Genomic DNA, 12,706 nt, shown 5'->3' on the forward strand with positions numbered 1-12,706 from the left:
GGGACCCACCGGGGCAAGAGAATAGCCGGGAACCTTCCCTGGGTTGGGTTTAGGTGTTGGGTGCCGCGCAGGCTGTTTGTGGAAACCTGCTGCCCTCTGCAGGATAGTTCTAGAACCACATTCACTCAGGGGCCCTCAGTCTAGGCTTCAGAGTGTCAGAGCTGATCCCAAAACACAGGACAGGCCCCAGTGCCACCCTTTGATCATGACAGCTGCCGAACCCACCTGATGTGCACCTCAGGGACCTCACTTGTCCCTGCCTAGCCTGGTGAGAAGGTGTCAGTGTCTATTTGTAGTTGAGGCTTGGAGATAGAGAGAGAATGTGCTCACAACACCAGCTGGTAGGGGACGGAGCCAATGTTCAAATCCAGGTCTGTCCAGCCGTGCCGGCACCCTCCTGCTGGCCCACATGCCTTCCTGACTGCCCATCCTCATTGCCAGGGCTTGGTCTTCTGAGTAGGGGTTGAAGTTTGCCCAGATCCAGGATTTTCACAACCCTGTCCCTCTACCTCTGGCCGTTTTCTCCCTGGCACTCATGTGACATTTGTCCTTTTACTGTTTGCTTCTCTAGAGCCTGCCCCCAACCCCTACCCCAGCTAGAATATCAACTCCAAGGGGCTAGGGGCTTTATCCTCCTGGTTCACTGCGGGTCCAGCTCCTGGAGCAGAACCAGCCCACAGGAGGGGCTTGAGAACTGGTTCAAGGAAAACGTTCTCTCCCATAACTCTGGTGCCAGCAGCATCTCCCCCATGAGACTATGAGCTCCTGGGGGTTCTGGTCCCTGCTGGGCCTTCCTGCTGGGGTTTAGTCTCCCCACACAGCAAGCTGCAGCTTTCCAGAAGCCCTGGCCAGTGGGGCTCCACGAGGGCAGCTAGCTTGTCTTACAGGCTCTGGAGTGAGAGGTGCTGGGTCCAGTGCTGACCAGGCCTGCCCTCTAGGCCGGGCAAGAGACTTGGTCTCCCTCAACCTGTCCAGCTGCCCTCTGACTCAACCCTCTCCACCCACTCCCTAGCCAAGGACTGAATGCTGTCTCTTCCAGGTAACGCTTAGGGTTACAAACCTTTTCCTTTCCACTGTGCGCTCTCATTTAAAAACCACATGAATCTGGGTGGCTAAGGCAGGCGAATCACGAGGTCAGGAGATCGAGACCATCCTGGCTGACACGGCGAAACCCCGTCTCCACTAAAAATACAAAAAAATTAGCCGGGCATGGTGGCAGGCGCCTGTAGTCCCAGCTACTCGGGAGGCTGAGGCAGGAGAATGGCGTGAACCCGGGAGGCGGAGCTTGCAGGGAGCTGAGATCACGCCACTGCTCTCCAGCCTGGGCGACAGAGCGAGATTCCATCTCAAAAAAGAAAAGAAAAAACAAAACAAAACACATGAACCCAGGAAGCTGCCTCCTTCATTTGCAGGTGAAGATGCAAGATGATCAGCCAACTGAACACGGGGAGGGACCACATGGGGGCAATGCACTGACCTAGGAGGCCCCTTTATAGCCCCGCACGCTCCAAGGGCCACCACAGTGCCTGTGGTGAATAGGGCCTGTGTTTTAGCAACAATTCCTTCTTAGGTCACTAAGGAAATTAAGAGAAAGGTCACGTGTGATGTTCCTTAAGTGGGTATTGTTCTGCCCATCTCTGAGGTAAGAAGCCTTTAGGCCATGGACTTGTCCATGTTCCCACACAAAGCCAGACAGCAGGAGGCTCAGCACAAAACCAGGTGGCCTGAGTACATTTTTATCCACCACATCACACATCCACAGAACTGACCAGAACATCCCCAAGACGTTGAGCCTGGGGGAGGGTCCCACCAGCAGCAACGGGGACAGCTCCTCAATTAGCACCCAGGTTTCTGCAGGATAGAGCTTTCATTTAATCCAGCCGCACCTTCTCCTCCCCACCCGCTCACTGATCAGAAGAAATTTGAGGTAGGCTGGGAGACCAAATGGTTCCCATAAGATATGATAGAAAGGACTGGTGCACGGGGCTTCAGTGAAGGCAAAGCCTTACATCAGAGCTGGTCCTGCTCCTTTAAAAGCCACAGGTTGGAATCTGGAGCTGACTCTGGTCTGGCAAACTATAGGGACATGGGTTTCAGTAAGTGACCTTTCTGTTGGCGCTAATTGAGGAGGGCTTGCCGTGATGCCAGGCATACGAGGCCCCGCCAGGGAGGAGGGAGGAGGCAGGGGCCTTGGGCCGGCCGCTTCCAGTAAAAGGCAGGCGTTTTGGCAGCTGGCAGTTTCAAAGCCTTGTTGCTATTGTAAATCATAATAAGCTGATTATTGCAGTACTTGTTCTTAAAGTTTCCCCAAATCGTTCCAGCTGAGTCATGAGTTACAACATGATTGTGAGTTGTTTCTTTATGGGCACGAAGAGCCCTCAGCTTGTCTTCGTCTTTCTCAAGAATTACGTGAACTAAAAATCTCAGCCTCTGGTTCCAGCACAGGCCAGGCCTGGCAAGGGCCCCTGCATCCAAGTCCCCTGGGCTGACAGAGCAGTCACAGGAGTTGACCCCTCAGCTCTGAGTAGACACATGGCTTATTTGGTATCAAGACTTAAGAGCTTCACAGGGATTTAGTTTAGTCTCAAAGTCACCAAAACATTAGTGAAAATCGTGGATCTGGGCAAACTTCAACCCCTATTCAGATAGAGATCTCCACCCGCAGGCTGTGCTACCCTTCCTCTGTCTGGGCTGCGCCAGAGCTGGGCCTGCCCCGTGCCAGAATGCTAGAGCTAACGTGTGTGTCAGTGTTTCCATTATAAAATGCCACCCCCCGACCCCATCTGTTAAATTACCCTCAAAGTTACAGGCTGGCAGACAGTGTTATTTCCTTCAGGGTAGACGGGGTGGCCCCGCTAGGTCTCCCTGGATCCTCCCAGGCAGGACTAACCCACAGGAATTAACTACATTTCGGCAACTTAGGGTCCTCCCTCAAGTGCAGACCTGTGGGCCATGGCCTGGAGTCGGCTAGGAAGCTGTTCACCTCAGCAATGGCATACTCAGGAATAGCTTAGATACCTGTGGTGTTAAGGCTTGTACGCGACAATGCAACTGCTGGAGAGAGGGAAATGCAACTTTAAAAGGCTCCACTTCACAAGCTGTCAAAAAATCTGGATGTGACCCAGCAACCGAGGGAAGGGAGAAAAGGAGGTATCTCTAGTCACACAGCTCACACCACAATGCAATGCAACGTGTTAGCCCAATTTCTAAAAATCCTCAGTAACACTTTTTAATATACAAGAATCAAAAGTACAGCAGTTTTACAATGTAGGAAAATTTAATACATACTATATAAACAACATTATTTACATCAGAAATCACTAGGACAGTGGCATTTTTCACAAATATAAATTAATTACTGTTTAGTCAACAGGTTTTAAAAGTCCACAATTTTACAATAAAGAAAAACCATCTGTCCCCAAATGAGTGGGGCACAGATGGCCTAAAGCAGCCTGGACCCTTGGCATGGCTCCCCTCGCCCAACGTGGCAGCCCTCAGAGGAGCCGGAAGACCGCTGGTGCTGGGCCTGGGCTGCTGCTCCTGCTGACAAGTGGATTTTGGTCTGTAGGATTTCAGTGTCATTATGTGACTTCCTAAATAAACCTTGTTTGCACCGTGAGGACTGATGCAACTTTCAGACACACCAGGCCAGAATGTCTGCAGCACAGCGTGCAAAGTGTTTGGGCTTCCCTTTGAAGGGCTAAGGAATGACTGAAAGGAGAGCGAGCCCCGGGCTCTGCTGGCACCTGTCTGTCCGGCTCTGAAAGACCGCAGTGATTAGCTTGGGGTTTCATGTGGCCCTTTTCTAAGGCCATAGTGTATCATGTCAACCCTTATTCACGTGCAGGTTTTAGGTGATGCTAAATCCCTCTTCCTCAACCCCTGTTATTTCTACCAACAATGAACTCTTTCAAAGCCAGGCTCCAGGGAATACCATCCTCACAGATTCCTGGGGCAGCTTCTCCCATTCACAAGTGAGAGAATTTACCTGTGCAAATTTGTTTATTTAAGCATATAATATTCATATTGATTTAAATCGATGAAGAAATGCTTCCTTTTTCCCAACACACTCTTCAAACATACTTCAGCACCTAAAACAGTTGTCTAATGGGGACACTGTAATTTTACAATCAATGTAACACTGATCTGGCCGATACTGCCTTTTGCTACTTCATATGGCACTAACAGTCAGTCCTGAATGTGAACAAAGGAAGTTCCTTTTTCCTCATGATAAGACATCTTTGGGCATAACTCACATCTCCTATCAGCGACTTGAGAGAAGCCCTGATGACTGTGGAAACCCTGATGGAAATGCAGGGCCTCTGGTGACTCCATTGCCCCTCCTTTCATTCCTGGAGGACACGACCCAACTCTCTGCAGGGGCTCATCTCCTTCCCACCCCATCTCCCATTGCTCAAGGGCTTGACAAGCCAACCTAACCTTCCTCTTTGGCTTGGGCAAAGCAAACATGGGCTAGAGTCAGTATTATCAGCAAGAAGCTCCATCTGTGGTTTCCTTATCACTGTGTGGCCTAAGTGGAGACACATGCCCTGCCCTCTCTACTGAGCATCACAGCAGGCCCTCCATGGGAGGACTGTGGTCAGGTGGCTCATGCAGTCACCAGGGCTTTGCTTCAGGGCATGTGTGCTACAAATCCAGGCTGAACAACCCCAACAACTATGAGGGTTCAGTAAGGGGGGTGGGTCCACTGAGCTCTCAACACAAGCTTTCAGGATCCAGACCCTCATCTGGAAACCGCACAGGCCAGTCCTGCAATGCTCTGTGTAGCAGGAGCAAGGGCCACATCACAGCCACATCTGCTTCATTTGGAGGATACAACGCGGCATGTCTTGGTAAAGGCATTCATGGTGCTGCCCAGAACACCAGCAAGCACTGAAGTCCTCACAAGTTACTTCAGGGAGTTTAACGCTGCACATGCCTAACAGAGGGGTTTTCACCAGCTCTGAGCCTGGACACTTACAGGCACACTGTATGTTCAAGTCAGTTATTCTGTCTCCATCTAGAAAGGCCTTTGGATACTTCAACAATACTGGCAAGCTACACTGAGAATGATAAAACTGAAGGCCCCAGCATCAGTAAATTGAAAAGAGCCCGCTTAATTGATGCAACCAACTTGCTTCCTAAACCTGACTCAGTTCAACTCTAGTATGATTCTTACTATCTATAGCTCAAGTCACTGTGTCTTTGGATGCTCCCTGTTTGGGAAAAAGTTTAACTTAGGTCTATACCTGATTATATTCTAAGAGAAACTGAATTCTAATGATCTCCAACTACAGTAGAAACTTGTTCACCACAGGTACTTATTTCCATCTGCCCACCACATGATGTGTGATTCTGTCCAATCTATTTCTTCAAGCTGTGCAAAGGGAAGGAAAATGCAGCAGGAAGTGTTGACCTAGCCCAATACTGAAAGTTTCCCCCACTTGCTGGCACTACTGAACCCCACATTAGAAGCCTGTTCACTGCCTGCACCAGGACCCCCACCTTTGTGATTGCCAGCAACAAACTGGTCAGCAGGCCTGCCTCTGCATCCCCTTCTCCAGGTCCTGTAGTTTTCCTTCTCACCATAGGAATCAGAAATCCACCAGGGATTCCAGTTCCCTGGCCACACTACTCCCCACCCTACCCCACCCCACTTCTCACTCAGCCTACTCCCCAGTCAAGTAAGACCCATGCTGGAGTCAGTGTTGCCTAACTCACAGTACTCAAAAGTCATCCAGAGCGACCTACTTTCCCCGGCACAGTGGGGAAAGGAGGCCCACTCTGGAGACCAAACCTCTGAAATGTACAAAGACAGTGTGGGAAAAATTAGTGTTGGCAGAGATAAAGCAGTTGTGGAAGCTGTTGCCCTCTCTCTACTTCCCCACCCCAACCCTGCCCATAGGTTTCACATAATGAGGCCGAGTGTATCATTTCTCCCAAGAACACATGTGAGGGGTGTACCTGCTCCCCTTCAAGTCCTATGCTTGTCCCCACCCACTTGCCCCAACTCCCCACTCCCCATCAGCAGCATCCATCATGTCAGAATGAACCAAATCAACCAAATCACACACTGTAACATCAGGTCCCAGCAGCCTCCATGCACCAGTTCCTGCCCCAGTGACGCACTAAGGTCCTGGGAACACTGATTCTGGCAAGAAAACATTCATGACTCTGAAGATCCCCTATTCCTTGACTGGGGAAACACATCCCAGTGAAGCTGGTATACACAAAGTCAGCTCCTCCTTCAAGTGCCCATCAAAGTGGGAGGCCAGAACTAGGCTGGAATGGGATGGGCTGCCAAAGTGCAGGAGTGGTGACCCAAATCAGAGCTGGACCCAGTGAAAGGCCTCCCATTCCTTGAAGTGCTCCTTCAGCCAGTGAGTTGACAGCAGCAGCGTGTCCGAAACTCCACTTACTGGTCTAGATAACTGGCTACTGTAGGATCAGACCAAAAATATCCACGTGTTTGGTGACTCTTACTCTCTCCTTTACGAGCTGTCCTTTATGTTTTCCGAACATTCCAGTTATAATCTGGGTTGTTTTTCTGTTCTAGTGATCTCTCCAAAGGAGACCTATGATCCAGGGGTGACTTGGAATCATGAGGAGATTTCTGAGAAGGGGGTGAGCGAGGATCTGAGACTGCAGGGTGCAATGGGGGTAGAGGCTGTTTATATTCCCCCAGTTTGTCTGTGTGGAAAGAGCGGTAATGGTCTGAGGGTCCCTGGCCATGGTAGCCCATAGGGGGGCGGTGATCAGACATTCGTCGGAAATCCTGCTGGTGGTAATTTTGAGGCCTAAATTCTTCGGATCTCCTCCGCTTGGAGTCATGATGGTGCCTGAAATAGAGATGCAAGAATTAGTCGAAAGACTGAAGCCAAATTCTCATCCACTTCTCTTCACCACCCACTTGGCTCTTCCTCATATACTCATATTCAAGGACACTTACAAACGGACTCAAGGACAAATGCTCACATTATCAGGAATCAAAAACATTAATAACAAAGAGTCATTTTACACTTACTAGCATAACACATCCTATGAAATAAGCCTCAAGTGTGCAGTGACACAAGTACACACTTGATGGCTTTGCAAACTCACTCCCTTTAGGAAAAATCTGGTAAGATCCATAAACATTTCCATATTCCTGGACCCAGCCCATGAGATAAAGAGCCACAGAAATTATTTTGTAAGTTATTAATAACACCATCAACCTAAATATGCAACAAGTAAGTGACTAGTTAATACAATTCTCTTAAAAATCAACTCAGTGTGAACAGTATTAAAATTTTTAGCTTGGACCATGGTAAACTACTCATGATACCATTAAAAAAGGAACTAGTAAAACTCAACAACAAAAACAAACAACCCAACTCAAAAACAGGCAAAGGATTTGAACAGACATTTCTCCAAAGAAGATATACAAATGGCAAAAAAAACCATGAAAAGATGCTCAATATCATTAATCATTAGGGAAATGCAAATTCAAGCCCACAATGAGACTACTTCACACCCATCAAGATGGCTATATTCATTAAAAAAACAAAAACAGGCCGGGCGCGGTGGCTCAAGCCTGTAATCCCAGCACTTTGGGAGGCCGAGACGGGCGGATCACGAGGTCAGGAGATCGAGACCATCCTGGCTAATACGTGAAACCCCATCTCTACTAAAAAAAAAAAAAAAAAAAACAACTAGCCGGGTGAGGTGGCAGGCGCCTGTAGTCCCAGCTACTCGGGAGGCTGAGGCAGGAAAATAGCGTAAACCCAGGAGGCGGAGCTTGCAGTGAGCTGAGATCAGGCCACTGCACTCCAGCCTGGGCAACAGAGCGAGACTCTGTCTCAAAAAAACAAAAACAAAAACAAAAACAAAACAAAAAACAAAAAAAACAGGAAATAAGTGTTGGCAAAGATAAGGAAAACCTTCAACTCTTATACATTGCTAGTAGGAATGTAAAATGGTTCAGCCATCATAGAAAACATTTTGGTGTTTCCTAAAAATGTAAAGAATATGACTAACAATTCCACTCCTAGGTCCATATCCAAAACTGAAAACAGGTAGTCAAGTACCTGTATACCAATCTTCACTGCAGCATTATTCACAATAGCCTAAAGATGGAAACAACTCAAATGTCCATCAACAGATGAGTGGATAAACAAAATGTGGTATATCCATACAATGAAATATTATTCAGCCATAAGATGGAATGAGTACTGATGAATGAACCCTACCATATGAATGAAGCTTGAAAACATTATGCTAAGTGAAAGAAGCTAGACACAAAAAGTCACATATTGTATGACTCTTTCCATATGAAATGTCTAGGATAGGCAAATCTAGGGAGATAGAATGCAAACTGGTGGTTGCCAGAGGCTGGGGAGAGGGAATAATGGGGAAGGATTATTTAATGGTTATAGAGTTTTCTTTGAGTGATGAAAGTGTTTTGGAACCAGACAGAAGTGGTGGCTGCCCAATATTATAAATGCACTAAGGTCATTCAACTGTTCGCTTTAAAATAGTTCCTTTAAGTAATATGAATTTCACCTCAATGCAAGAAAGAGAGGGAGGAAGAATTGAGCAACTTCAAGTTCCAGTCAAAATGGAACAACAGGGACTAGATTTACCCTCCTGCCTGAAACAGCCAAAAGGGACAAAACGTATAGAACAGTGGTTTTCAGGACACCAGACATCAGGCAATGAACAGTGATCTCTGAGGAATGGACACTAATGAAATGAGCCTTTTAACTGCTCCCGCTCACTATCATGAGATAGTCCTCAATCTGTGACACAGGAAGAAGGAAACCCAGAAAGACACCAGTTGGCTTCCCAAGGTGAGGGATGGGGAACCAAGGTGGCCAGAGTTCATAGGACATGGCATGAGAGAAGACAGTTCTGCAGAGAAAGAAGTTTGAAGATCTACAGAGGATTCCCAAGTATACAGCTGAATACTGCTTATGATGTGCATGTGGGGAAACTACCCAAGGCCTGGGAAAAAAACACCCAAAAAGACTAAAGATAATAGTGCCCTGTGCTCACAAAGAACTGGCATCATGCCTGTTGCCACCAGTCACACCAAAGACCTCCAGATTCAAGAGGCACTAGTGATATGGTTTGGGTATGTGTCCTCTCCAAATCTCATGTTGAAAGGTGACCTCCAATGTTGTAGTGGGAGGTGTTTGGGCAGATCCCTCATAAATGGCTTGGTGCTGTCCTTGTGATAATGAGTAAGTTCTCTGAGTTCATGTGAGAGCTGGTGCTTTAAAAGAGGCTGGCACCTCCTCCTCTCTCTCTCGCTCCCTCTTGCCATGGGACACCTACTCCCACTTCACCTTCCACCATGAGTAAAAGCTCCTTGAGGCCTCTCCAGAAGCCAACCAGATGCTGGTGCTATGCTTGTACAGCCTGCGGAACTGTGTGCCACATAGAACTCTTTTCTTTATAAATTATCCAGCCTCAGGTATTCCTGCAAAACAGACTAATGCAATTGGGTAGAGTGCAATGAGGCTCCTCACCTTGGGGGTGGGCAATCAGCCCTTGACTGAGCAATGCTCTGGTTCTACCTAACGAATCTTAACAGCAAGACCTGAAAGAAAGAAACTGCTTCCAAATAACCTGCAACTCACAACAAAGCTCCAGAATACTTACAGGAATACAGAAATATCCAGCACCCAATAAGGTAAATGTTACATCTGTCATCTGACCAAAAATTACTAGGCACAGAAAGCACCAGGGAGCAAGACCCACAGTGAGGAGGTATCAACTGAAACTGACCCAAGTGGTAAGATTCGCAGACAAGGATATCAAAACCATCGTTACATCTGTGTTCCAGGTTTTAAAAGGTTAGAGACAGAACATATATATATATATATATATATAAAATATATATATGTGTGTGTGTGTATATATAATATATATATAGACCCAAATACAACTTTCTGAACTTTTAGAGATAGAACTACAATGTATAAAATGCAAAGTACACTGGATGGGCCTCACAGCAGTCTTGACATTGCAAAGGAACGTATTAGTGAACTTGAAGAGGTAGCAATAGAAACTATCCACAATGAAACACAGAGAAAGCATAATTTTTAAAAAGTCAACAGAATACAAGTGAGCTGTGAGACAACTTCAAGCAAGCTAATATAGGTGTAATGAGAATCTCCAAAGAAGGAGAGAGTGGGGGGTCAGAAAAAATATTTGAAAAAGATTGTAAAAATTTCCAAATTTTATGGAAACAATAAACCTACAGATCCAAGAAGTTCAAAAATTTCCAAGCACAAGAAACCAAGGAAAAATACACCAAGACACATCATAATCAGTGATTTTTTTAAAAGGAACATTACGTAAAGACGAACAAAGATAAGGATGACAGATTTTTCATCACAAAACAATGCAAGTACATAGCAGAAGTATATCTTTAAAGTACTGAAAGAAACTGTAAAAATAAAAATGTATACTCAGCAAAAACTGCTTTCAAAAATGAAGGCAAAATACATTTTCAGGCATACATACAAACACTGAAAGAATTTATCACCAGCAGAAAAAGTCCTTCAGGCAAAAGAAAAGTGAAACCAAAGAGAAATACAGACCTACTAGAGGAATGCAGGGCAAGTGCCCACTGGGTCCAGACAACAGAGAAGGGTGGGAGTGAGGGGCAGACTCCCAAGAAGGTGGCGGTTACTCAGCTACAGCTCTCTGCTAATGCAGCCTGCTGTTACCAGTTCTTCCAAAAACAAAGCAGGACTTTGAGACATGTATATGAAATTTTCCCACTTTAAATTCAAGGTACAGTGCTTGTATTTTGAAAACCAAAGCTGCTATGAGGTTAAATTATCCAAGATTTGAAATTAGGAAATACAGATAAAACCTCTTTAACCCTCCCTGGACTTGCTACTCTCACAATGTAAAGCTCTGACTCATTGTACTACCGGTGGTATTGTACTGAAGGAAAGAGGGTGCAGCTTCGAAAGGCTTCAACTCTTCAATTATGGGCTCGTGGCAGGTAAGGACCACAGGTTGGTACCCATCTTGGGATCCCTGACACCTAGTGTGGCTGACAGCCTCGCACAGAGCTTAATACTTTTGGTTGCTGACTCCAACATTTTATGGCGACCACTTGACTTGATTTCCTCAGAAGATGGCAGAAAACTCTTTTCCTTCACAGGTGAAATGTGCTCCCTATGACCCAGAAAATAAAACATAAAACCTATAACTAAGACATGGGATTCCCTATGGCTGACACATGATGAGATCTCCAGTCATTTCATAGATAAATACATTCATGTATACGTCACTTTCTCCCTAGAAACAGCTCCTGGCAAAGGTGGGCACCTGGTGTCTCACAGCCTTTCGCATACCTGTCATAATAATCTCTGTGTCCCCGGTGGTCTCGGTCACTGCTGTACTGGTCATAAGGCCTCTTTCTGGACATGTTGTTGGGTCGATAGCTTCCAGAACGGTGGGCATCCATATGTCTCCGGTCCCCATAATGGTGGTCTTTGTACCAGTGCTGCTCATACTGATGGTGCCTGTCGCTTCCCCATGGTGGATTGTTATTGCCACCACCATAGTTGAACTTTCTTTCCCTCTGCCAGTCTCCTCGATCTGCAGGAAAAGAAAAGAATGATCTGACAACTGCAAGAAATGGACGAATTTCACTTTCACTACAATTTTTTTTTTTTTTTTTTGGAAATAGAGTCTTGCTCTGTTGCCCAGGCTGGAGTGCAGTGGCACGATCTTAGATCACTGCAACCTCCACCTCTTGGGTCAAGCAATTCTCCTGCCTCAGCCTCCCGAGTAGTTGGGACTACAGGCACCCGCCACCACGCCTGTCCAATTTTTGAATTTTTAGTAGAGACAGGGTTAAACCAGGTTGGCTAAGCTGGTCTCGAATTCCTGACCTCAGGTAATCTGCCCGCCTCAGCCTCCCAAGATGCTGGGATTACAGCTGTGGGCCACCACGCCCAGCTTTATTTTTTATTTTTATTTTCTTCCATACCAGTCTTCTCTGTATTGTTCCAATTTTCTTAGGTATGCTGCTGAAATAAGCACTACTTTGCTGAAGTTCCAAATGAAAGTCTGACACATGTTATAAACAGACATTAAATTTCTTTCTTCTTGGTCTTGTTGCTGCTAACATATCAGTAATGACTCCTAAACATTCTTTCCAACAAGATTTTAAGGCAAAATTTACTACTCCTCTCCTTCTGAAATTTTAAGAACTACCGCTTTTCACTCTCCATACCTGTTTAACCTTCCAATCTGTGGCAAACTCTTAACATCGAAACCAAACTAATTCAGAAAATGATACTGCTGAGTTTCACAGCTGCAAGGTAATATCCTCTGGTTATTCATCTAATGTTTATTTCACCTGCTGGTACCTGCTGTGCCTGATCTCTGAAAATCTCTCCAGACTACACTCACTGATTCTATTATTCTTCCCTATTCTGCACACACACAAAAATGGACCTCCTCCTATAAAAAAGTAATTTCTCTAACTTTGAGCTTGGATCAGTGTTCTGTTTCTTAAGGATAAGGCCAAACTATAATCCTTTTAACTTCTGTAGCCTGCCTTTTCTCCTAAGGAAAAGAATCATACTCACTTGAATCAGAAAATGTAGTGAGGACACAGAAGTCCAGGGATGGAGAGTTAAATTGTGGCTACCAAAATATCATGTCCCCCCAGAGCCTGTGAGTGTGAAAAAATTTT

General features: G+C 46.0%; 1 protein-coding gene across 1 annotated transcript in view; it reads right to left on the minus strand.

Annotated features, from left to right (window-relative positions):
* Positions 1-3,197: 3,197 nt before the first annotated feature.
* Positions 3,198-12,706, minus strand: part of CHD2 (chromodomain helicase DNA binding protein 2) — a 146,771-nt gene continuing 137,262 nt past the window's right edge. The window contains exons 40-41 of the mRNA XM_011958054.1: positions 11,355-11,601; positions 3,198-6,839 (exon numbers count right to left, since the gene is read on the minus strand). Coding sequence (XP_011813444.1) covers positions 6,506-6,839; positions 11,355-11,601 — 581 coding nt within the window. The 3' untranslated portion in view covers positions 3,198-6,505. The remainder of the gene's footprint in view (positions 6,840-11,354; positions 11,602-12,706) is intronic.

The sequence above is a fragment of the Colobus angolensis genome, unplaced genomic scaffold (assembly GCF_000951035.1).
Source record: "Colobus angolensis palliatus isolate OR3802 unplaced genomic scaffold, Cang.pa_1.0 Scaffold112, whole genome shotgun sequence".
Classification (NCBI taxonomy): Eukaryota; Metazoa; Chordata; class Mammalia; order Primates; family Cercopithecidae; genus Colobus; species Colobus angolensis.